Genomic DNA, 27,351 nt, shown 5'->3' with positions numbered 1-27,351 from the left:
AAACAGGAGGCTGGAAGAACACAGAAGGCCAGGCAGCATCAGGAGGAAAGGAGCAGTCAATGTTTCGGCTATTATCCTTCTGATTCAGTGTGGTCAATATTTAAAGTGATCATAAATTATAGCTGCCACTGAGGGACACAAACTAACACTTGGAAATGAACCAGTGAAAATTACACAGTTTGGCTTTAACATGGTAGAAGGTTTCTTTGTTAAAAGTGGAGTGATGTAATGTCTTACTGTTAACCCTTTTGCTTGATCCTGTTTTTGTGCAGACTTGGCACTGTGTAGAAACCCGGTCAAAAAAAAAAGTGGCCTGGAACATTCTGGTTTTGTGTTATTGTTGGACATAAACCAGAATTGTGACATCAGTAAATGATCAAAATACTGAAATGTAACGATTGCTTTGGTGTTTTAATGTTCCTGAGCTCAGCTCCAAGGTCTGTTTTGTAAATGTATCACCCACTGTTGTGGATAAACGAACTCTTAATCTTACTCAGCAGCCTGGAGATCAACTCAGCTGGCCTGCCCATTTCAAGGGAGGTAGAAGAGGGATTTACAGAATACCTTTCACAACCTCAGGCAACCCCAGAGTTGCACAGCCAATGAATGACATTAATTTGTGCTCACTATTGCAGTGTAGGAAACTGTTGCAATGTTAAGACTGTATGGCAGAATTGGGACTCTCTTCCATTATTGGGGGGCTTTTGTAGTTTGAGGCATTGGTATAATAGTAGGACAGGGCAATGTTGGCGCAGTGGTACAGTATAGGACGGTGTTGGGATATTTGCAATATTGGAGTATTAGTAGAGTGTGCATAGAGTTGCAGCGTTGGGGCGTGGGTACTGTATAGGACTCTGTTACAATGTAGGAGCATTGTAGAGTTTAGCATGGTGTTGCAGTGTTGGAGTATCAGCAAGGATAGGACAATGTTGCAATGTTGAGACATTGGTGTGGTATAGTACAGTGTTAGGGCATTGGTGCAGCACAGTACAGGTGTTGGGACATTGGTGCAGTACAGTACAGGTGTTGGGACATTGGTGCAGTGCAGTACAGTGTTGGGGCATTGGTGCAGTACAGTACAGGTGTTGGGACATTGGTGCAGTACAGTACAGTGTTGGGGCATTGGTGCAGTGCAGTACAGTGTTGGGGCATTGGTGCAGTACAGTACAGTGTTGGGGCATTGGACATTGTTGCAATGTCAGGTCATTAGTATAGTACAGCATTGCAGTATTGGACATTGTTGCAGTGTTGAGGTATTGGTGCAGTTTAATACAGTATTGTAGTGTTTTGGGGAGTTGGTATGGTACAGTGTTGTGGTGTTGGACATTGTTGCAATATTGGGGCTTTGGTACTGTATAGGACAGGGTTAGTGTTGGGACATTGGTGCAGTACTGTATGGTGCTGCAAAACTACTATAATGGAATGGAAATGTTAAGATTTATCTCAGAACTGCTGGACTGGGGATTGAAATGTTTTTTTTCTGTCTGATGTTTGAATCATTGCCATGCATTCTGCCTGAGTGTGGAGGGTTCAGTGACTGAGGCCATGGTTGTGTGGAAGGATTTAGGCTCAGCTGAGAATCTTCCTGAGCCTCCTCCATTGCACAGTCAACCTGGGATCTGTCACTCGCATGGCACCGATTTTCCAGCAAGTGAAAGGCTGCTTTGTTCAGAAGTGGGGGACCACCTCTCCAAGCCCCCTCCAGTAGTGATTTCTAGAGAGGAAAGCAAGAAACAAGAAGCATAGAACAACACAACAGAAGGAGCCTATTCTGTGTCACCTCTTTGAAAGAGCAATCCAATAATTCATCCCCTGTTCTTGCCCTGGGATGGGGTATCTATCCAATAAACTGTTGAAACTTGCTAATGAATCTGTTCCCACCTTTTCAGTCAGCGTATTCTAGATAACACATACATGGATGCATCTCTGACATGCGGTGTATCTTGTTATCTCCAACAGTGAGGAATATAAGAAAGTTTACCCCAAACGAGACCTGAAGGCGTTTTCTGTCCATCCGTTGTTGGTGTTTCCCACTCACTATACTGGAGACCCTGCCTGGCACAGTGACACCGAAACCTCCACCATCTGGGACGATGACTCCGTGAAAACGGATTGGAGCGGCTCACAAAAGACACTAAAGGACTCGCAAGGCGGGACCTCGCGCCAGTCCATTAGCTCTTCCTCCAGGGATGAACTCTAATCCTGACAACAGGTCAGTGCTGAGTCAGGCAAAAGATTATCGTGAACTCCTTGCTGCAGCCTCTGGGTAATGGGGTTGAGAAAGCTGTTTGGATTGCCTGTGCTAACTCAAACTCCTCTTGGTGATAGATTCCATTCTGCTGATGGCTCACTTGGTAACGGGGCTACCCTAAGGTGAAGTGAATTGGGAATAAACCTTGGGGTGATCCTTAGCCTGTACTAAACTGATCCAGTGTAGCCTCACCTTGTTCTGAAATGAAGAGAGCAAGAAACAAAATTGGGTTACAGTCCCCCAACTTCACGGTGGTTCATTCCACAGTGGCTGATGACTCCCTCAGTCATGAAGGATGGAGCAGTCACTTAATTGGAAGGGATATGACAACAGCAACTTGCATTTATATGGCACCTTTAACGAGGTAGAAACATCCCAAGGCATTTCATGGGAAATAAATTATTCATCAAGATTTACTGCTGAGCCGCAACAGGTGGAACAAGGACCGGAGACCAAAAGCCTGTTTGTAGAGGTGGGTTCCAAGGGTCATTTTAAAGGAATAGAGTAAGACTTAGAGAATAGGAGCGATTTAGGGAGGCAACTCCAGAGCATAGGCAGCTGTAGGCACAGATATAAATAGAAAATTAGGGTTAATGGAGTGGCCAGAATTGGAGGAGTGCAGATATCTCAGAGGGATATAGGATTACAAAGGTTATCCAAGTAAGGTGGGTGAGGGTAGGGGATGAGGCTACACAAGGATTTAACTCCCCCCGCCCCCCCACCACACCCATCCGTCTCCTAAAGGTGCCAGTATTTTCTATGGATGTAGTTCTATCGGTGACGTGGTCCTCTGCCAGATTCCTAACAGTGTGGGAACAAGACGCAGGATGGAAACATAGAAATTTGGACTGGAGGAGGTTATTCAGCCTATCAAACCTGCTCTGCCACTCAATATGATCATGGCTGATCCCCTACCTCAACATTGTACTCCTCATCTCTCTCCATTCCTCTTAATGCCTTTAGAATATAGAAATCTATTTGTCTCCTTCTTGATATAGTCAGTGACTTGAACTCCCAAGTTTGCAACCCTCTGCATGAAGAAATTTTTTCCTCATCTTAATCGTAAATGGCCTACTGTATATCTTGAGACCAGATCTCTGGGAAAGTATCAGGGTCCTGACCCCGTGATAAAGGTACGATCTCAGTTAAGTTCAAGCCTGACCTCAGGAGTAGGGATCATATATGTATTGTACGTGTAACAGCAATAACGGAACTGGGATCAATCCTGGACAACAAGGTGCAGGGCTGGATGAACACAGCAGGCCAAGCAGCATCATAGGAGCACCGCCTCTTCGACCTGTTTGTTTCCTCTCCACCTATCCTCTCTTCTATCCCTCTTCTATCCGCCTCCCACTCTCTCCCTATTTATTTCAGAACCCCCTTCCCCTCCCCCTTTTCTGATGAAGGGTCTAGGCCCGAAACGTCAGCCTCTCTGCTCCTATGATGCTGTTTGACCTGCTGTGTTCATCCAGCCCTGCACCTTGTTGTCTCGGATTCTCCAGCATCTGCAGTTCCTACTATCTCTGGGATCAATCCTGCCTATCTGACAGGAGTCTAGTGAGCGGGCATTTAAAGTTGTCAGTGGGTCTTACTCACCACAGCTTCTGATCATAGTGTTTTCAGTCTCCTCATCTGGACAGTGAGGACCATCCTGCGAGCTTTCCCCAAACTCTGACCGTTCACCTGAGAGTGCCTGCAAGCCTTCCTCTCCTCCATTCAACATACAGCCCTAACCCGCTGACCAGTTCAGTTTCCCGCTCCCCCACCCGGGCTCTGGAGGGTAGGACAATCCAATGTACAGTGCTGCCTTTTACCATAGCCTCTGTCCAGGCTTAAAACCAGGCCATTGGTATCAGTCAGGTCACGGTAACCTACAGAAGGACTGTGACCAACAAATTCTCACCACTGGCACTGCCAACCTGGCAAAGTTGGTGTTTTGTTATTTTATGACACATGAGCTCAAATGTTTACCATCATTTTAGAAGCATGAAACAGGCCCATATTTCTAAAGTCACATTAAATGATCTATTCCTGTAATAGGTGGATCCATATCTATTCTCAGAAAGTGAATTGCTGAACTATATTATTTTGAACCATAATGAGGGGGTCCCAGCTGTAATCAGGAAGGCTGACAATCCTGCCTTATCCTACCACGCGTTGCAGGCAAGATGACATCCTGCATTGCCAGGAAGTTCCTGGCGTTGAGCCCAGCTCTTTGCATCATCCCAAACTCTCTGAGAACATATATGTTAATACCTATAAGTCTCCTGAAAAAAAAAATCCTGCAGTCTCTGAACACAAGAAATAAGAACAAGAGTGGATTATTTGGCTGATTGAGCCTGCTCCACCATTTCAATAAAAAAAAACTGACACAGACTTTATACACAAAAAGCCATCAGCCTAAACAGGCTTCCTGTGGACTGGTGCGATCACAGATAAGTAATTATATACTGTCTCTATCAGCATCACTGTACCTCAAGAATATGCTTACAGTGTAAGAGACACTTCAAGATGTTTAATGCATAAATACAAATTTGTATGAAATAAAACCGTTCAATGTTATATTATCCGACTGACACAGTGTTCACTGCATGAGCATCCACTACATTTTTCCTCACGTATCATAGCTTCTGAACCCCTTAAGCTAGAGACTCCACATTCATTTGCAAGAAATTTATTACTTCAATTTTCCTGGATCCCAATTAGCTGAATATTCCTTTGTTTTTCTCACTCAACTTTGCAACCCATATCCCCCATTGCCATCCCCTCCCCCTACTTTGCAGACCCTTACCCTCTTTGAATTTGCTCACTCTTTATCGCAGACTCTCATTCTCCTTTGCAGCCCCAGACTCTCTTCCTCACCCTGGAACCCAGCCTTGCTCCCTGCATCCTGGCCTCACTAGCCTGGCTTCCCATTTACCTCTACTTCCTGCCACAGTGAGCCTGCTTTCTCCACCCTTGCTCATTGCCACGTTCACATTCTGACTGCTGCGTTCTCTGCTGATGGCCTCACCGATTCTGTCCATGCTGCTTGGGAGAGAGACTTCTGTCTGATTGGTCGTGCCAGCGATTGAATTTTCCTACGCATTTGTGACCACTGCCCCAATGCATTTTGAGTGCTGGTTGCTTGTCTCTTCATCCAAGTCACTCATTTATATTGCAAATAGCTGAAGCTCTGGCACTAGTCCTTATGAAACTCTGCTAGTCACATGCTGCCAATTTGAAAAATCTCCTGTGTATGTCCACTTGCTGCATCCTGTTGATTAGCAAATCCTAATTCATGGTAATAAATTGCCCCCGCCCGCTCCCCACTCCCCCCCCCAAAAAAAAAGGAAATCTATGAACATTTAGCTTGCCAATTAGGTTTTTGTGTGAAATCTTATTTGAACATTTTTTGGAAATTCAGATATGCTACATCGATTGTTTTCCTTTATCTATCTTACTATTACAACCTCAAAGAATTCTAATAAATTTGCCAAATAAAGTTTTCCTTCCCATGTTGACATTTTTTAAAATTATACTATGCTTTTCCAAGGGCATTGTTAAAGCTCCCTTAATAATAGACTTTGAAATGTAGTCACTGTTGGAATGTAAGAAATGCAGCAGCCAATTTACTCACAACAAATTCCTACAAACAACAATGCAGCAATAACTAGATAATATATTTTTGTGTTATTGCTTGAGGGATAAATATTGGTCAGGTACCAGGGTTAACCCCCCTGCTCTAGGATTTAGAAGGTTAAGGGGTGAGCTGATTGAAGTCTTCAAGATATTAACAGGAAAGACAGGATTCTAGAACTAGGGGACATTGTCTAACAGTTAGGGCCAGACAGTTCAGGAGAGTTGTTAGGAAGCACTTCAACACACAAAGGGTAGATGTTTGGAACTTTTGTATGCAATAGCAATGGATGATGCATCAGTTGTTAATTTGAAATCTGAGATAGATACATTTTTGCTTAGCAAAGGTGGTAAGGGATTTGTGCCAAAGGCAGGTATATGGAGCCACTCTACAGATTAGCCATGATCACAATGAATGGTGGAACATGCTCGAGGGGCTGAACTGTCTGCTCTGTTCCAATATCTTCTTCAAAATATTGTATTGGGATCTTTTACATCCACCTGAGAGGATAAATGAAGCTTGGTTTATTATCCAGAAGTCAGCAACCTGCAACAGAGCAGCACTCCCTCGGTACTGCACTGACATATAGGGTTTGAGATTTCTGCTGCTGTTGTAGTTGGGTAGCTCTCCCATTTTTGAGTCAGGAGGTTGTGGCTACAAATTCCACTTCACAGACTTGAGCATAAAAGAGTTGGTGCAGTTCCCAAGTGTTGTGCTGAGGAGGTGCTGCACTGTGAGGTGAGCCATATGCCAGCTGAGATAATGAACAGAGAACTCACCTGCCTTCTCACATGGACACAACAGGTCATTATAGATGAGCAAGTGAGTTCCCCTCCACTTTGTCAATGCTGTAATTATCTCTTGACCTCCATCAACAGATTATCCAATCATTACGACACAGTCATAGAGTCACACAGCATGGAAACAGACCTTTCGATCCAACTAGTCCATGGTGACCATACTCCCAAACTAAACTAGTCCCACTTGCCTGCATTTGGCCCATATCCCTCCAATACTTTCCTATTCATGTATGTATCCAAATGTCTTCTAAACATTGTAACTGTACCTGCATCCACCAATTCCTCTGGCATTTCATTCCACACATTTTCTCCTCTCACCTTAAAGATATGCCCCCTAGTTTTGAACTCCCCCACCCTAGGGAAAAGACCTTTGCTATTCACCTTATCTATGCCCCTCATGATTTTATAAACCTCTATAAAGTCACCCATCAACCTCCTACACTCCAGTAAAAAATGTCCCAGCCGAGCCAGCCTGTTTTTAAAATTCAAACCCTCCATTCCTGGCAACATCCTGGTGAATCTTCTCTGAACGCTCTCCAGTTTAATAACATGCTTCCTATCACAGGCTGACCAGAACTGCACACAGTACTCCAGAAGAGGCCTCACCAACGTCCCATATAACCTCAACATGACGTCCCAATTCCTATATTTAAAGGTCTGAACAATGAAGGCAAATGTGCCAAATGCATTCTTAACCATCCTGTTTACCTGTGACACAAATTTCAAGGAATTATGTACCTGAACCCCTAGGTCTCTCTGTTCTACAACACTACCGAGGGTGCAATACCTCAGTATCCAAATGATATAGCTGTTTGTCAGAGCCTGGCTCTGCATTATAACATAGTGCCTGGTACAGTAGACAACACGGCATCCAGTTTCCGTACAGCTGAGACACGGCGTCCCTTTTCAGGTCACTCCTTAATAGTGCCAACAACCCATTCTGTACCACATTCCCATCAACTTTGTTGATTTCCAAGCCAGTTGACATTGGGCATGTATGCTCTAACAAAAAAGCAGGAGCTGCTAGCTCATTTAATAATTCTAAATATAAGATCAATACATTTTCGAAGCCCAGGAGTAGGGATCCATTGAAATAGATCAGGTACGTATATACATATGAATTAGCAGCAGGCCATTCTGCCCTTCAAGCCTGCACTGTCTTTCATGGCTGATCTGATTGTAACCTCAAATCCACATCCCTGCCTACCACTGATTACCTTTCAACCCTATGCTGAAAACGCTTCTAAAAATTTTGCCTCACCTCTGATTTAAACCCCTGATTTTTAAACAGTGACTCCTGGTTCTCTATTCTCCCACTATAAAAACCACCCTGCAAAAATCCCTCAGGATCTTATACGTTCCCATCAAGCTACCTCTTCTAAACTCTAGCAAATATGAGCCTAGTCTGTCCAAACAACCCCTTCCTACCCCGCATCAAGGTATCAGTCGAGCAAACCTTAAATTAACTGCTTCCAATGCATTTACATTCTTCCTTATTTAGGTGACTAATACTGCACACAAGGCTGTCGATGCAGTTTCACCAGTGACCTGCATAAATCAAGCATAACCTCACTACTTCTGTATTCAATTTCTCTAGGGATATGTTGTAACAATCAATCACCTTTCCTAATTGTTTGCTGTGCCTGCATACCATACTGCTGTAATTCATACCCAAGGACAAACAGACCGCTCTGCATTTTCAGGCTCTGAAGTTTCTCATCATTTAGATCAGATGGTTTTCATTTCATTTTTCCTGCCAAAATGAACAATTTCACTTTTCCACATTACATAGCATTTGGCACATATTTGTCCCCTCAGTTAGTCTATCAATATCTATTTGTAGCTTCCTTACGTCTTCATGACAATTTACTTTCCCATCTATCTTTGTGTCATCAGCAAATTTGGCAACTACACCTTCTGTCCCTTCATCCAAGTTATTTACATAAATTATAAACAATTGAGGTTTCAGCACAGATCCCTGTGGCACTTTACTGGTTACATTGTGCCAACTTGAAAAGGGCCAATTAATGCCTACAATCTGTTTCCTGTTAGCCAGCCAGTCTCCTATTTCTGCCAGTGTGATATCCCCTACACCGTGACCCTTAGTTTTCTGCAATAATTTTTGATGCAGCACCTTATCAAATCCCTTCTGGAAACCCAATTACAGTTCATCCATCAGTTCCCCCTTCAACCACAACAAATGGTGCCTTCTTAAAGAACTCCAATAGATTGGTCAATCATGATTTCCCTTTCACAAACCACGTTGACTCTGCCTGATCACCTCAAACTTATCCAAGTGCCCCGCTATAAACTCTTTAATGTTAGCTTCTAACATTTTTCCTATGATAGACATTAAGCAAACTGGCTATATTTTCCTGCTTTCTGCCGTCCTTCCTTTTTGAATAATAGAGTTATGTTCACTATCATCCAACCAAGTGGGAGTGTCCTCAATCAAGGGAGTTTTGGAAAATCAAAACCAATGGATCAATTATCCCACTAGCCACTTCCTTCAAGATCGTAGGAAGAAATCCATCAGGACCATGCTTCCTTTAAGCTGCACAGTTGTGTGCAACTGCTCCAAGGTTTCCCATTTGGAGATCAGCTTCAGCGTGACAATCGTGACATTGATTTTCAGTCCGAGAAGTTGCTGCCATGCACAGACCTCAGAGGTCTACATAGACGGAAAGAAAATTAGAAAGAATGTTGATCAGGACCCCAGCACTTGTCAGCCAGTAGCTCCAATAATTTACTTTTAATTTCATTTTACTTTCTCAGTTTTCAGAAAGTTGACTTTCTGCAGAAGACGACGATTTGGATGGACAGACCTGTCAAAGCTTGAATGAAGATTGCTCAGCTGCAATGTTGCAAACTTTAACCGAAGCTCATCTTTCAGACAAAGGCCACACAGCTGAAGAGATGAAACTGTACGACAAGAAAAGTTGTTCAGGCCCTTTCAGCACTTGACATACATGTGTGAAACATGGAATTGTTGCCCAGCACTAAAGACAGGTGCATCCTAGCAGCGTAATCTTGAACCCAACTCACCAACAATATGAAGAAAGATGTGTGTCTAGCAAGCCAAATTTTCAGGACCACCTCCCCCACTAATCCACCTCCTTGACCCACCAATGTCGTAGTTTAGGATAGAGAATGACTCTGAATGAGCCTTTCTTCAGGATCGCCATCCGGTCTTTCTTCTGACCCCAAAGCCCAGCTGCCCTGAGAGGTTATTTCTGCCAGGCAGCACTGATGAGGTGGCTGTTCACTGCTGAGGTGGAGGAGTTGAGACTGGGTGCTGAGAGAAAGGGAGAAACTAAAATTTGAGGACATCATCATAGATGGCATAGCCTTGTATTGCACTGTATAATGCTATGGAAATGAAACCTCACGGGCAACACAAGGGGAAAAGATGCTGAAAGATATTGGTGACCATTCCTCTTGAATAAATGTGTCCTCGCACTCCGTGAACCTCAAGAGCCTTATGTGTGTAACTATCTCCTGTAAGGCCCTACTGATTAGAGGGCCCAGATCTAACAGCCAGTCTTTGTTGTTTTGGCTGATCTCAGCTGTTGGTTGCAGTGTAAAACTGAGCTAGGACAGAGGCCCTCTGCTAAAGGCAAGAAAAAGAAATTAATGCTGAACTCCTGACCGAAGATCCATTGAGCCCTGCCTGTAAGCAGGCATTTGCAATTCACTGGGTGAGTTCAGGGTCAGTTCATCCATCTCAAAATAGTCTTTTTCTTTAATTCAATATTGGGATGTGCACCGCACTAACAATGTCACCTTGATTGCTTATCCCTAATGAATGGCTTGCTCAGCTATTTCAGCTGCCAATTAAGGGTCGATCACATCATCGTGGGCCTGGAGTCACATGTATGCCAGACTTGGTAATTTCCTTCCCTAAAGGCCATTAGTGAACCACATGACAATCCATCGGTTCTGTGATTTTTTTCTTTAAAATCATTCATGGGATGTAGGCATCACTGTTGAGACCAGCATTTATTGACCTGGAGAAGGTGGTGAGCCATTGTTTTAAACACTTGTGGGGGAAGAGGAGGGAGGGAAGGGCTACACCAACGGTGCTATTAGGAGGGAGATGCAGGATTCTGACCCCAAATTATTATTTTTATTAATGATTAGAACTTATTCCAGATGTAGTTATGAATTTAAATTCCCCCCAATTGCCATTGATGGGCAGAGCATTACAGGTGGCCTCTGGATTACAAGTCCAATCACATGTTACCACTATGTTACCTCCTGCCTTGCTAGGGAGTGGGTGAGATTGGCCCACACAAACAGTGCAGAATGGGCTCTTATGAACCAATAACACATTGCATGTACACTTGGCTTTATCAATAATCCATGGCCAAGATATTAGAGGGTTCATGCCCACTAGACCCCAGATGTTGCCTTACTATTGGTGCAGGGAATAAAATTCAAGAATTGGGGGAATTAATTCCAAATACAACTAAATTTAGATTGTCACCTGTTATCTCTGTTGGATGCTTGGCCTCGAACTAGGGAGTGAGCAGCTCAAGAATGATGTTACAATAGTTTGGTAAAATAATTAACTGGTTCTTGGCCTACATTTACAGACAGAAGAGGAAACGTTTTACTGATCATTTTCTAACAGAGCCTTTCAAACATTCATTTTTCACTTTTTTTCAGCCATTTTGTATTCTAAACCCAACCACATGTGGATGGCATGGTGGTTAAGTGGTTAGCACTGCTACCTCAGAGCGCCAGGGACCCGAATTCGATTCCAGCCTTGGATGACTGTCTATGTGCAGTTAGCATGTTCTCCCCGTTTCTGCGTGGGTTTTCTCCAGGTGCACTGGTTTCCTTCCACAGTCCAAAGGTGTAGAGGTTAGATGGATTGGCCATGCCAATCCCTGGCCATCCAGGGATGTGCAGGTTAGGTGGATTAGCCGTGGTAAGTGCAGGATTGTGGTGATGGGGTAGCGGGCAGGGTTTAGGTGGGATGCTGTCGGAGGGTTATGCAAACTCAATAGGTCGAACAACCTCTTTCCGCACTGTAGGGATTCTATGATTTGTTTAAATTCAACTTTCTTATCTCTCTCCTTGTTAAATCTTTGGGGAATAAGGAATTGAATTCAAAGACAGCAGAAACACTTAGGAAGAGGCATCAATACAGGGTGTAATATAATAAGAAGAAAGGGTTGTAATTGAAATATTAGCCCAAGGTAACATTGAATTTAGACAAATTAAGGACTGATGGCAAGAAATTCACCTTCATAGAAAGCTGGGAGTGGCGACCAGAATCATTGAAGGAATTGCTGGTGCTGGGATGGGAAGATGCAGAGCGGAGGGTGGGTGGAGGGCCTGTAATGCTTCTCTAGCTGCATGAACTAGAATGCCTCAAAGTGACCTTCCTCATCAGGATCTAACAAACGAGTTGTGCTCCTGGTCTCAACTGTGCCTTTTTGAACCTGGATTATCAGGTAAATGCTTCTCCTCCTGCTCTCCTGGTGTAGAGTTCTCAACAGCTGCAGCATACATTGGAACATGGTCTCAGTGAATCATTGAGATCTGTTAATAAATAGACAATCATCAGCTGCTATCACTGTTCAAAGTGCTTAAGGGGACGTTCAGAGATACTGTTGTTATGGAGACGTTGGTGCACTCAGTTTTGTATTGGAGTTACAGTTCTGTGTGTACTGAATTTCACCATAAACCTGTGAAAATGTTTGACATGCATTTCTTTGGAATTGGGTTCATTACGTATTATGGATTAATATCTTCTTCACCACACTTTTTCACTGTTCAGCTGGTCTGAGTTTTATAAAAGTCTCATAAATTCAATGGCCCTGTGTCTTTTTTCAACCCCTCCATTTTCACTCCTTCCCTTGTATCCTGGAGAATGTTGCATTTTATTCTCACTGTAAATAAAGTCAAGTCCCTGAGGAATTCCAATGATGGTTAAATATTGTACTAGACTAAAACAACATCTTGCATTTATATAGCACCATTAATCACTGGCGCATTACCAGTTAAAAATCTAACATTGAGCCAAAGCAGATGTTCAGCCAGGTGACATGTTCAGGAGAAAGGAAAACACTTTATTTATAGACTACCTTTCATCATGTCAAGATGTCACGTCAAAAGGGTGTGTCAGTAGTTAAACAGAGGTTTATAAAACAGTTGTATGGAGGATAAACACTACATCAACTAAATAGCCTCTGTACTTACATAAATACTAGATGTTTTTAATCAACTGTTCAGAGATGTTATTACACACCTTCAAGCATATGTGCACGTGATTCTTAACATTTCAAAGTACAATTTATTTCAAAAAATCCAAAGACCATGTTAAGCAAAGCAGGTACAGTGTCATCATGGAGCAGACTCCCTAATTCTTCTGAAAATACAGTCAGTCTGGTGAAAGATACAACTTGTTTTTATTAAAATGACAGAATCTGCAGAAATGACTATTACGTACTTGAGTTCCTGAGGTTTAAGTTGACATCAAGAGTCTGGATTCTAAAATACATACTGGATTCGGTGAAGACATTAGATAAATTGATTTGATTTGAATTATTTTTGTCACATGTACCTAAGTACAATAAAAAGTTTTGTTTTGCATGTAGTACAGGCAGATCATACCACACAAAGTGCATTATGGTAATAAAACAGAGCAAAGAATACAATGTTACAGCTTCAGAGAAGGTGCACAAAGAGTGAAATCAACATTCAATTTAAAATTGGGATTTGGGGTTCACTGGATGGGCCAGAATTTATAGCTCATCCTTAATTGCCATTGAGAAGGTAGTGGTGAGCTGCCTTTTTCAACCATTGCAGTCCATTTGGTGTAGGATTATATCATGGTATTTCAATGAGGGAGTTCAGGAATTTTCACCTAGTTACCATGAAGGAAAGGCAATATATTTTCTAGTCAGGATGATGATTGGCTTGGAGGGGCACTTGCAGCTAGTGGTGATCCCATATATCTGCTGGATTTCCAAGATAAAGGCTCTTCTTTTACATAGAAGATGATTTATGTTGAAACATGGCCCCAGGAACGTTGAAATACTTAGAAGCTGAGATCATTTGAGATCCAATGACTATGTGACATCAAACTTGGGCACCATGGTCAGTTGTAAACTCCAACTTGCATCATTTGCCTCTGGATTAGGGGAACTGAATCTAGTTATTTCTAGTCCAAATAACTTCATACAATTCACTGACTATGTCATTGAAAGAATACAGGTACTCCCCCATATAAAGGTATGTCCTCAGAAGAACATACTAACAGTTGTGTAACATTAACACATACAAATCAGGAGTGGGACTTGGCCATACAGCCCCTCAAGCCTGTTCTGCCATTCAATAAGATCATGGCTGATCTGTTTTTTTGGTGTTTTAAATTCTTTTAGGATGACACTGTGGCTCGGTGGTTAGCACTGCTGCCTCACAGCACCAGGGACCTGGGTTCGACTCCAGCCTTGGGCGATTGTGTGCAGTTTGCACATTCTCCCTGTGTCTGTGTGATTTCCTCTAAGTGCTCCAGTTTCCTCCCACAGTTCAAAGATGTGGGTTAGATGAACTGGCCATGCTAAATTGCCCATATTGTCCAGTGATATGTAGGCTCGGTGGATTAGCCATGAGAAATGCAGGCTTACAGGGTGGGTGGATGGGGAGCGGGGATACTCTTCGGAGGGTTGGTGTGGACTTGATGGGCTGAATGACCTGCTTCCACACTGTACAAATTCTATGTTTCTAACCTTAAATCCGCATTCCAACCCAACCCTAAAGTTGATCATGGCTAATGCCATATGGTTGCTTTTGCTCCATAGCCCTTAATGCTTAAGTGAACAATAATCCAAATGAATTGAGGTGCGCTTGACGAGCGAAGGTTGGTCAAGCATGAGGTTCCTCTCTCCTCCCTGAAGAGGAAATTCTAAATTGGCCAGGGAAGCTAACCTTTCAACACTCTGCTTAACAAGATTTTAAAATAAAAACCCTTACGTTTACCCCTGGGGGGGAAATACAATTCCAACAAAATAAAAACCCTTACGTTTACCCTGGGGGGGAAATACAATTCCAGCAAAATAAAAACCCTTACCTTTACCCTGGGGGGGGAATACAATTCCAACAAATGTATCCTTTTGGGTAGAGAGGCACGTGGCCTGGGACCTTCAAGACCACGTGCTCACGGATGAGGTCTCGCGAGGGTTCTGCGGCACCGCCCCTTTCCCTGGGCGGGTTGGGCGAGCCCCCGTGCGCACGCGCCCCGGGATTATCCGGTTGCTATGGCCCGGCGTCTCCTAGCAATCGGCGAGCGGCGAGGCAGAGCGGCACCGGCGGCAGTGGGGCGAACATGCCGGCCAAGAAGAAAGAGAAGGCCGGCGGACGGATCCCGCCCGACGACAAGCCGGAGCTGACCTTCTCGGGGAAGGAGCTGTACATGATCCAGATCAGGGACTTGGAGAGAAAGGTGACCAAGTGAGTGTGGGCCCGTGGAGAGAGGAGCACAGCACGCTCGCTAGTTCCTACCCTCACCTCCCAGAACAAATGTCTGCAAGCAATGCAGAGCCCGACCTCCTACTTTCTCTCTCTCTATCTCTCTCTCTCTCCACAGATGCTCCCAAACATGCTGAGTTTCTCCAGCACTTCCTCTTTTTGGCCTGATACAATACAGAGAATGTGAGCAAGTCTGTACCACCAGAAACAGGCTACTACCTACACCTAGACAACCCTGACTGTGTGGGGGCAGGCCATTTGGCCCATCAGGTCCACACAGACCCTCCAAAGAGCATCCCATCCATACCCAACGCCCAACCCCACCCCCCCCTTATCCCTGTAACCCGGCGTTCCCCGTGGCCAATCCACCTAGCCTGCACATCTTTGGACTGTGGGAGGAAACCCACACAGACGCAGGGAGAATGTGCAAACTCCACACAGACAGTTGCCTGAGGGTGGAATCAAACCTTGGTCCCTGGTGCTGTGAGGCAGCAGTGCTAGCCACTGAACTGCTTGTGCCTATGCCTGCCCCCACCCCCAGTCCCCCTCCCATTGCTGACATTGGGTCCAATGTCCTTTCTTCCCCATCCCCGATGCCGTTTACAAACTCTGATTCTCCATACTTCAAACCATCACATCTCTTCCACAAACCAGTACTGACCAATTCTGATATAAAACAAAGAACAGTTGATGTTGGAAGCCTGAAACAAAAACAGAAAATGCTGGAAAAACTCAGCAGGTCTGGCACCTTTTTGAAGAAGGTCACTGGCCTTGAAATGTTAATTCTTTCTATCTCCACAGATGTTGCCAGACCTGCTGAGTTTCTCCAACAGTTTCTGTTTTTGATCAATTCTACACTGACTACCTCCATCCCAAAGGGTAAAATCAGTACAAAAAAAAGTCATACTTGGAAATGAACTTATTGATCATGTTGGACTTCCATTCTGAGATATTTTTGTCTGACCACTATGTGTCATTTGCATGTTTTGTTGGTTTTTTCTTCTCAGGTGTGGTATCCAAACTTTCCTCCCAAAGACCTTGTCACTCCTAAATCCGTGCTTCTTTTTATTCCCCTTCATGTTTACATTCAGGTACCCCAGCTCCACCCCACCACATTCCCCAAACAACTTTTATCAAGGTCACAAATGATATCCTGTGTGACCAAGGTAAAAGAAATCTGCTTGATCCATCTGCCACCTTTGGTGAGATTGACCGCACCATCATCCTATGATGCTTCTTTCACTGTCATCTGGCTGGCTGGGGCGACACTCACCTGGTTCTGTTCTTATCTAGTCATAGTCAGAGAATTGCCTGAAATGGTTTCTCATGGCTCTCCTGCACTGTTGCCACTACTTTCCCCTCTAGGATGTATCCTTGGACCATCGTCTATTGCTCATCCACATGTTTATCCTGAGCAACATCATCTGAAAAAATGCTGTCAATTTTTGCATATACGTTAGCAACAACAAGTAATTCAAAATTGTCCCATGTCTCACATCAGTACAAAATGAACAAGAATTCCCTACACCTAAATATTTGTTGGACAGAAGTGTCTTAATTTCCATTCACAACTCTCTTTCCCAGAATTCTTGATTTTAATTCTTCCTTCAACTGCATAGGCCTTATTGGGCAGCACAGTGGCTCAGTAGTTAGCACTGCTGCCTTACAGAACATAGAACATTACAGCGCAGTACAGGCCCTTCGGCCCTCGATGTTGCACCGACCTGTGAAACCAATCTGAAGCCTATCTAACCTACACTATTCCATTATCATCCATATGTTTATCCAATGACCATTTAAATGCCCTTAAAGTTGGCGAGTCTACTACTTTTGCAGGCAGGGCATTCCACGCCCTTACTACTCTCTGAGTAAAGAACCTACCTCTGACATCTGTCCTATATCTATCACCCTTCAATTTAAAGCTATGTCCCCTTGTGCTAGCCATCACCATCCGAGGAAAAAGGCTCCCACTGTCCACCCTATCTAATCCTCTGATCATCTTGTATGTCTCTATTAAGTCACCTCTTAACCTTCTTCTCTCTAATGAAAACAGCCTCAAGTCCCTCAGCCTTTCCTCATAAGATCTTCCCTCCATACCAGGCAACATCCTGGTAAATCTCCTCTGCACCCTTTCCAATGCTTCCACATCCTTCCGATAACGCGGTGACCAGAATTGTACGCAATACTCCAAGTGCGGCCGCACCAGAGTTTTGTACAGCTGCAACATGACCTCATGGCTCCAAAACTCAATCCCTCTACCAATAAAACCTAACACACCGTATGCCTTCTTAACAACCCTATCAACCTGGGTGGCAACTTTCAGTGATCTATGCACATGGACACTGAGATCTCTCTGCTCATCCACAATACCAAGAATCTTACCATTAGCCCAGTACTCTGTATTCCTGTTACTCCTTCCAAAGTGAATCACCTCACACTTTTCCGCATTAAACTCCATTTGCCACCTCTCAGCCCAGCTCTGCAGCTTATCTATGTCCCTCTGTAACCTGCAACATCCTTCCGCACTATACACAACTCCTCCGACTTTGGTATCATCTGCAAATTTACTAACCCATCCTTCTACGCCCTCATCCAGGTCATTTATAAAAATGACAAACAGCTGTGGCCCCAAAACAGATCCTTGAGGTACACCAGAGCGCCAGGGACCTGGGTTTGATTCCACCCTTGGGCAACTTTCTGTGTGGAGTTTGCACGTTGTCCCTGTGTCTGCATGGGTTTACTCCGGGTGCTCCAGTTTCCTCCCACAGTCCAAAGATGTGCAGGCTAGGTGGATTAGCCATGGGAATTGCAGCGATAGTTGGGGGGGTATGGGTGGGATGCTCTTCGGAGGGTCAGTGGACCGAATGACCTGCTTCCACACTGTAGGGATTCTATGATTAACTCTGGAATTAGATTCTACAGTTTTCTCCTTTCTTAGGATGCTCCTTCAAAACTACCCCTTGGGATTTTTTGCTCTTTAAATTGTTGATATGATGTTACATAAGGAAATAATAATGTTCCAATGAAAAGCCTTTGAATCTTTTAATATGTTGAAGGTGCTATAAGGCCAATTAGAACTGTACTAAGGAGAAATTACTTCTCTTAGAGTGGTGAATCTTCGAAATTTTTTGACCTAGAAGGCTATTGAATATATTCAGGACAGAGATTGATAGCTTCTATATTTTACGAAAGAGCAGTCCAAACTTTGAAGGCTGGATTGAAGAAATTGCTATAATTTGCTATTGCTATAGATACCAAGCTATCATAGTTTTTGTTTGATTAGAGGCCCACCCCACATGCAACTACAGGGAATGCACCGGCAGAGTTGCTAATGGATAGAAGACTCTGCATCAGGTTAAGTCTGATTTTCCTAGACGTGGGGGTGAGAGTGAAATGGCATCAGGAACTCCAATGCCAGACCCAAGAGTGAGAAACACTCTGATACAGGGGGCAAAGTTTGGTGTAAGAATCACGGCAATGGCCCCGCATGGGTAAGAGGGATAGGTAACACGAGGTCAGGACCAGTGATGTATAAAAGTTAGGTATGTAAGACAGTCCTGAATAAGCATGTGGACCATATAAAAGCCACAAATCTGCAAACAGCCTGGGAGCAAAACATGCCCGGCCCCTCAGAACCTTCAGAAATGCTGCTGGAACCCATGGCTCACCCTCTCCATTAATTGTTGTTGAGTCTTCCGAATCAGAGATGCACATGACGGAAGTAGCCGTCTTGACACTGAAAGAAGAGAGTGGAAGTACCAAGGTGCTCCTGGTGTGAGAGGCGATCTCCCATATGTTACACTCCACCCGTGTCAGACAGCGAGTTGGAGGAACCCAGCCTGGTGCTAAAACAACTCAGGAGGCTCTCCAAGAGAAAAGTCCAGCTTCCACAGACTCGAGGAGAGGGCTGTAGTGCTTGTAGTGAGGTCAGCCAGCTGGACTTCATAGAATATGAATTCCCTGATTGGGGACCCAGTCCATTCAGGGAGCCCTGGCGGACATAAAAAGCTTGAGTGTTAGGGATACTGACACACTGGTGCCTGACTCTCTATGAGGTAGTACTGTAGTAAAAGACATGTGTAAATAAAGGATGACTCGGGGATGGGATACCAGCCTCTGTGGAATTATTTCACAGGTAAATTGCTGCTTCACCTCCCGTCCATTGTCTCCAAGCTCATAGTCCCCCAAACCAGCACAACCTGCTTCTACCCACTTTCCAAAATCCACAAACAGGACTGCCTGAACAGACTCATTCTTTCTGCCTGCACCTGACCAACAGAACTCATCTCTTCCTACTTTGACTCAAATTTTTCTCTTCACATTTACATCCCCAATTCTTCTAATGCTTTACGTCAGTTTCAGAATTTCCAGTTCATGAGCTTCAGCTGCTTCCTCGAAGAAAAACGGCTTGAACCGTTCCCATCCACCACCACCCTCCTCTGCCTGGTTGAACTCATCCTCATTTTGAACAACTTCTCCTTTAACTCCTGTTACTTTCTTTAGGTCAAAGTCGTGGCCATGGGTGCTCGTATGGGCCCCAGTCATGACTGTCTCTTTGTGGGGTACATGGAACATTCCTTGTTCCAGTTCTACTCAGGCCCCCACCCACAACTCTTTCTCCAGTATGTTGATGACATCATTGGTGCCACTTCCCTCTTTCATCTGGAATTGGAAAAGTTTATCAATTTCACTTCCAGTTTCCATGCTGCTCTCACCTTCACATGGTCCATCTCTGACTCCTCCCTTCCCTTCCTCAACACCTCTATTTCCATTTCTGGGGATGGACTGGCCACTAATATCCACTGAAACCCACCAACTCCCACAGTTATCTTGACTATACATCCTCACACCCTGCTGCTTGTAAATACTCAATTCCATTCTCCCAGTTTCTCAGTCTCCATTGCAGCTGTTCCAATGATGCCAGCTTCTACAAGGGAGCCTCCAAAATGTCCATTTTTTTCCCTCAACTGAGCATTCCCACCAGCGTGATTCAGAGGGCCCTCAGCTATGTCCAACTCATCTTCCGGATTTCAGCCCTCCCCTCTTCTCCTTCTCCTCCCTTCCACAACAGCGATAGGGTCCCCTGGTCCTCACTTATCACCCCACTAGCATCCACATCCAAAGGATCATAAGCCACCATTTCCACCACCTCCAGCTGGATGCCACTACCAGACATGTATTCCTCTCCCTCCCTTGTCAGTCTTCTGCAGGGATTGTTCACTCTGGGACATCTTGGTCCACTCCTTTTCAGCTTCCAACACCTCTCACACCCCACGGCACCTTCCCATGTAATCGTAGGTGTAACACCTGCCCATTTACTTCCTCGCTCCTCACTATCCAAGGCCCCAGACACACCTTCCAAGTGAAACAGTGATTTACCTGCTCTTCGCTCAATATAGTCTACTGTATTCGCTTCTCACACTGAGATTTGCTGTACCTTGGAGAGACAAAATGCAGATTGGGTGACCACTCTGCAGAACACTTACCTTCTGTCTACAAAGATGACCCTGAGCTTCCTGTTGCCTGCTACTTCAACACAGCACTGTATTCTCTGGCCGACATCTTTGTCTTGAGCTTGCTGTCGTGCTCTAGTGAAGCTCAACGCAAGCTAGAAGAACAGTACCTCATTTTTTGCTTGGGGACCCAACAGCCTTCAGGACTCCATATCGAGTTCAATAACTTTAGGGCCTGAGCACCTTCTCCCATGTCCTTACTGAATCTCCACACACCACACCTTGTCATCACATGGGCTGTTATCACAACCAACCTATTGTTAGCTACTAATGGTCCTTATTAGCAGCTATTCATTCTCCCAGGGAGACCTTTAACCATTCCTTTGTCTGCCTAATTGTTGTTCTGTCCTCTGGGCTCCATCTCCACCGATCATTTACTCCTCTCCCGTCTTCCACCCTATCTTCAGCATATATACCAACCTCCTCTTAGCTACAACCAGTTCTAAAATGGATCTGAAATATTAACCCTGGTTTCTCTCCACAGCTGCTGCCAGACGTATTGAGTTTTTCCAGCAATTTCTGTTTTTGATTCTGATTTCCAGCATGTGCAGTTCTTTTGTTTTTTTTTGCTTCACTGTGTACTGAAAGTGCCCCAGCAACTATACTTAAGTGTATATGGAATGTGTTAGAGTAAAATGATATGTATTACAGGAACTATAAACTATTGTAAAATAAAAACTGAAAATAGTCTGAGGCATGAATATTACAATAATGGTTACTTTGTATAAATAATATATCAATATGTGTATAAGTAATTGCAGCACAAGTGTAATTGTTCTTCTGTATAAGGATTGTATTACAGCAAAATTATGTTCTGTAACAAACCATAACAGCTTGGATGTCTATAATGCCTTTAATATTGAAAAATGTTTCACAGAAGGTTTAAGGATAAGAAAGGCTGTTGAACCAGAGAAGGATAACAAAAGAGAAAGATAACAAAAAGCTTGATGGAAGGGATCAAGGAGGAAAGGAAGGTGAAGAGATTTGATGAAGAACTCTACAACACGACCATCAATTATGGAATGAAGGCAAGGGGCATTTGATAGGAAAGGGACTAAGAAATTTTATGGTAACTTTAAGATTCTTGCAAGGATTTGTAGCTCAGGTTGTGGACAAGGTTATTGGCTTGCTCACCAAGCTGGCTGGTTATTGTACAGGCATTTCGTCACCATGCTAGGTAACATCATCAGTGCGGCGTCCTATGAGTTGATGTTGTTCTACTCCGTTTGGAATTTGTACAATCCAGTCCATTAAGTTGAGTGGTGTCATTTCCGGTTCTGTTCTACATGGGGTCTAATTCCACATGTTTGTTGATTGCATTGTGGGTTGAAAACCGGGCCTCTAGGAATTCCTGTGTGTGTCTGTGGTTGGCTTGAACTAGGATGGTCACGTTGTCCCAGTTAAATTGATGGCCTTCATTGTCCAAGTACACTGAGATGTGGAAAAATTTGTTGTGTCATTTTGCTGCTAGCTGGTGTTTGTGTATCCTGATGGTTAGTTTACTTCTGGCCTGGCCAATGTTTGTTGCAGTCATTGTAACCTACTCTGGTCCTGCATTCATGGGTATGGGGTTTTTGGTCCTTGTGAGTGTTTGTCAAAGTGTGGCTATGAGTTTGTGTTCTACCAGGATTTTTAGTGGTCATAGGAGTCTCATTGTCAGTTCTGATATATTCTTGATATAGGGTAGTGTGGCCAGTGTCTATGGGCGTACTGTGTCCTCCTGGCACTGTCTCTCTAGTAGGCACCTGCGGATGAAGTTGTTAGGATATCCGTTGTTAGCAAGTACCTTGTATAGGTACTCTTTTTCAGAACTAAGCAAGAAGGAGGAAGGACCAACATGCAGGACCAACGTAGTTTACAAAATACCTTGCAATGACTGCAACAAACATTACATCGGCCAGACCGGAAGGAAACTAACCATCAGGATACACGAGCACCAGCTAGCAGCAAAATGGCACAATGAACTTTCCCTCATCTGAGTGTACTCAGACAATGAAGGCCATCAACTTAACTGGGACAATGTGACCATCCTACCTTAAGCCAACCACAGACACACACAGGAATTCCTAGAGGCCTGGTTTTCAACCTGTAATGCAATCAACAAACATGTGGAATTAGACCCCGTATACCCATGCAGAACAGAACCGGAAATTACACAATCCAACTTAACGGACCGGATCATATAAATTTCAAGCGGAGTACAGCAACATCATCTCATAGGAGGCCGCACTGATGATGATGGTGACGAAATGCCTGTACGATAACCAGCCAGCTCGGCGAGTAAGCCAACGACCTCTGCCATGTTAACTGACAGAGATACAAACGAGTGAGACCATTGGAGGTATTCGAACATAAGGATGGCTACTTTAAATTTGAGGCTTTAATGTAATACATTAATTATACAATGTAAAACTTGCATTTGGTTGTGTAGAACCTGGTGTGGGAAAGCACATAAGTCAGCAGAGTTGTGGATCAGTTGAAGATCAAAGAGATTTGGGAATGGAAGAATAGCCTAAGAAGCAGTGAAATATTCCAGCTGAAGAAAGGCTAAGGTAGGCTACAGGTGTTGATCTAACGAGGAAGTAGCTGATCTTTGTGACAAGGAGAGTTTCAGTTTGGAAAATCACCTTAAGTTTGAATAGAATATTGGAAGTTAGGTGTCATGCTGCCAATTCTCTTTTATCACTCATTGTCTAAACTTAATGACTGCTGGGCTAAAGTAGAAGAAAGTAACTGATACCAATAGTGTCTCTGTATGAACCTCAAAAGAAAAGAGGAAAGATTACAGAGAGATTAATGGTAATTACTTCTGGTAACACCTAACTTATTTGCTAAAGAGCTGTGAAGTAATTGCCACAAATTTCTTTACTAATAGTCCACAGTTGAACATCAGAAAAATTGCAGTCTTCAAATATTCTATAAATATCATATCCTATAAGGAATATGAAAAATATTGTCAGAATTTTATGTTGATTCTAATTAATGCATAATGTTGTGATACTGTTAAGGTACCAACGGAGGTTAGATGAACTGGAAGTATCAAGAAGTGACATAGTTGAGAAGCATGAGCAGCTTGGCAAAGACTTGCATGATGTCATTGCCTACCTGAAGAAGTGTCTGAATCAGAAAATTGATGAGATTGCTGATTTGAACGACAAGTTAATTGGCTCGAAACAAGCCAAAGACAATGAGAAGGATGCCTATGAAATCCAGCTGTCACATTTACGTCAAGAGTTTCAGGAAACCAAGGATCAGCTCACATCTGAGAATATGATTTTAGGTACAAAAGTTGAGGGATTGTGTCAATTCTATTTACCTTTTATAATAAAATTAATATCCTTTGTGAAATTTTTCAGATATAATTATAGTTGCAAATTCAACTTATTCCCAAAATCATTAACAGGACTGCCTTTGTAAATCCATACTTCTGCCCTACCAACTGATTTCTTCTTGTCTTAGTTTTTCTCCCTTTGTCAGGTTTCTTCCTACATCTACACCTGCACCTGCAACTCATCCAGCATTATCTGTGGCTTTTTAACAATTTCCTAGCCTGAATTGTCTTCCTCTTTGTATATGCATAATTGTTGAAAAGCATCATCCTCTACTGTGCTATTATTTTGAGTACTAGATCAACCTGTATCATCTACTGCCCTCTGTGCCTGATTAAACCTGTTCTTATGTTGAAAAGCTTTGAGTAATATTTTTAAAAAGGCTTAAGACTTGAATGTAATTCCTTTGTTTATGAATATATGAACTAGGAGCAGGAGTAGGCTACTTGAGCCTGCTCTATCATTTAATAAGATTGTGACTGATCTTATTATAGTCAGAAGTCACATGACATCAGGTTATAGTCCAACAGGTTTATTTGAAATCACAAGCGTTCAGAGCGCAGCCCCTTTGTCAGGTGAAGACTTCACAACATAGACCTAGTTATTTGGTGAACCGTGTTCTTTCATCTTGGAATGTAGTATTCACTGCTCACAATGTGATCTCCTAGCCACTAGGAGTCTAGTCATAGATGTGGTAATTGCTTTGTGAAGTATCTTCATTAAGTCTACACAGATGACCCTGAACTTCTGATTGCCAATCACCTTCCACTCTAACATTTCAGTCTTCAGTCTTCTGCGCTGTTCTAATAAAGCTTAACTAAAGCTCAAGGAACAGCATCTTATATTTAAATCATGCACTCTGAGTCCAGTCGTTTCCAATTATAACCACTACTTCCATTTCTTTTTCAACAGCAGCTGATGGTCTAATGACTCTATTATTACCATCTGCATCTCATCTTTTATTATATTAGTTGCCTCATTACCATCATCCCTTTTTGACTTACATCATCAAGCCTTTACTTATTCGATTTCCCCTGCGAGCTGACCGATCACGGACCTTTCTTTTCCTTCTTTGCGCCCCAGTTCCCTTTCCCTGCCTTTCTACTTGCTTAAAACCTGTTACATCCTAACATTTCACATGTCTGAAGAAAGGACATTGACCTGTGGCACTGGATAGAGTCTTGCCACTTCCCCTGTGACAGCTTTGGTGCTGAGAGATATTTAATCAAGGGGAATGGACACTCTGCTGCCTTCCCACCTCCACTCCGATTAGACTTTGATGGGAAGACCCACTGTCATTTGAGGCCCTTATGTGGACAGTTAATGTTCACTGAATAACTTCATGCTGCTGCCATTATCATGAACCCAGTGACAGGCAGGGAACTTATCATGTGGAGTGCGTAACAAGAGCCAACTTATGCGGGGTTGTTTATGTGATCCTGGGCTGGGGGGGTCGGGCAGAGGCGTGATCCTTGATCAAAGACACACAGTACCTGATTTTGGGCACCAGGCATTGGGAAGTGGGAGGGCTGCTACAAATCACCATCATCCTCATTGCTGAGTCCCTCCCATCATTGACCTGCATCCCGACTCCCATCCCAACACTGCTTATCTGTTCCCTAGGACCCAGCAATGATGCTAGACCTCAGGTGTGCATCATATCAGCAACAGACACTGCCTCTCTAGTGGATCCAATTCAGTAGAGGTCTCAATGAGTGGGACTTCTGTCCCTGGGGATCCTTGATCTTGGAAACACCCACATTTTGTAAAGTTATAAGCCCAGTGGCACTACTCAGTACTAAGTATTGGAGGCATTACTTTGCTCAGAGGGGTGGTGAATCTTTGAAATCTTCTGTTCTAGAAGGCTTAGTCATTGAATATATTCAAGATAGAGGTTGGTAGCTTCCATGTTTTAAAAACATCAAGCAATACAAGGATAAACAGGGAAATGGTGTTGAAGTGAATGATCGGCCATTGTTTCAGAGAATGGCAGGGTGGGCTTGAAGGGCTGAATGGCCTATTTCTTTTTCATATGTTACAATATAAATGCAAATGATTGTATTACATTAAAGTGCAAATATGCTTTACAAAGAAATACATTGGTAAGGCCACACTTGGAGTACTGCATACAATTATGGTCGCACTGCTAGAGGAAGGATACTATTAAACTAAAAAGGGCGCAAAAACGATTTACAGGGATGCTCTTTAGGCTGGAGGGTTTGAGTTATAAGGAGAGCCTGGGACTTTTTTCCCTGGAACGTGGGAGGCTGAGGGGTGACCTTACAGATGTTTATAAAATCGTGAGGGGCATAGATAAGGTGAATAGCCAAGGTCTTTTCCCCAGGGTAGGGGAGCCCAAAACTAGAAGGCATTGGTTTAGGGTGAGGGGGAAAAGATTTAAAAGGGACCTGAAGGGCAACTTTTTCACACAGAGGGTGGTGTGTGTATGGAAGAAGGAAGTGGTAGAAGCGAGTACAGTTATAACATTTAAAAGATATTTGGACACATCCATAGATTGCAAAGGTTTAGAGAGATATGGGCCAAATTCAGGCATATGGGGACTAGTTCAGTTTAGGAAACCTGGTTGGCATGGATGAATTTGGCGGAAGGGCCTGTTTCTGTGCTGTATGATTCTATGATTTAATTCAGCGCCTTCCCTGAAGGAGGTGACATGGGGCTCCCAGCCAGAGGGTGACACCCCATCAGCTCCATTACATCCTGGTGTCTAAGAGCAGATAGGAGTTACCAGTGTTGTTACTTCCCTCCCTAAAGGGAAGTCTGGCTTACTATGACACTCAGCAAAAATAATGAAAAAGTAAACAACTAATTACGACAGATTAATATCCATGTCTGCTAACGCAGGACTGCACAATGCCACAATCTGAGTTTCTGGCATATTTAAATAGAGAGTTGCTATTCTGTCTTTTTCACTTCTATTTTACAGTTGGGAAGCTGGATGCACTTGAAGAGTTTCGAATTCAGAAGGAAGAATTGATGATGAGGTTTGCTTCACTTGAAGAACAGTTAAAGCGTCAGGAGGAAGAGCACAATGAGATTATTTATGACTTGGAACGGAGGGCAGTGGTGGATAAAGATAGGTAAGACATTTTATTTTCTGACCTAAAAGTGTAGAGTTTTGTTAGGGGGCTGTTCCAAAGATATTAGCAGCCCTTGGCAGCCTGCAAATTGTTTACTTTCAGAATCACAGAATGGTTATAGTATAGAGGGAGGTCATTTGACCCGTTGAATTATGCAATAGCTAATTTCATCTACCTGGACTTAAGATGCCTGGAATTGGATACAGTACTTCACTTGTGGCTGAACTAGTGGTTTGTAAAGGTCCATCATAATTTACTTG

General features: G+C 43.5%; 2 protein-coding genes across 2 annotated transcripts in view; both read left to right on the top strand.

Moving 5' to 3' along the window:
- LOC109921428 (procollagen galactosyltransferase 2-like) overlaps positions 1-10,144 on the top strand; it is a 106,546-nt gene extending 96,402 nt beyond the window's left edge. The window contains exons 13-14 of the mRNA XM_048613392.1: positions 1,960-2,212; positions 9,446-10,144. Of these exons, the coding sequence (XP_048469349.1) occupies positions 1,960-2,200 (241 nt within the window). The 3' untranslated portion in view covers positions 2,201-2,212; positions 9,446-10,144. The remainder of the gene's footprint in view (positions 1-1,959; positions 2,213-9,445) is intronic.
- A 4,689-nt stretch (positions 10,145-14,833) lies between these two features.
- The window catches only part of cfap157 (cilia and flagella associated protein 157), a 33,077-nt gene continuing 20,559 nt past the window's right edge, over positions 14,834-27,351 (top strand). The window contains exons 1-3 of the mRNA XM_020521464.2: positions 14,834-15,133; positions 23,673-23,944; positions 26,938-27,091. Coding sequence (XP_020377053.2) covers positions 14,847-15,133; positions 23,673-23,944; positions 26,938-27,091 — 713 coding nt within the window. The 5' untranslated portion in view covers positions 14,834-14,846. The remainder of the gene's footprint in view (positions 15,134-23,672; positions 23,945-26,937; positions 27,092-27,351) is intronic.

The sequence above is a fragment of the Rhincodon typus genome, chromosome 28 (genome assembly GCF_021869965.1).
Source record: "Rhincodon typus isolate 14 chromosome 28, sRhiTyp1.1, whole genome shotgun sequence".
Classification (NCBI taxonomy): Eukaryota; Metazoa; Chordata; class Chondrichthyes; order Orectolobiformes; family Rhincodontidae; genus Rhincodon; species Rhincodon typus.
The sequence above is the reverse complement of the archived record's forward strand: the minus strand, read 5'-3'. Positions and strand labels throughout refer to the sequence as shown.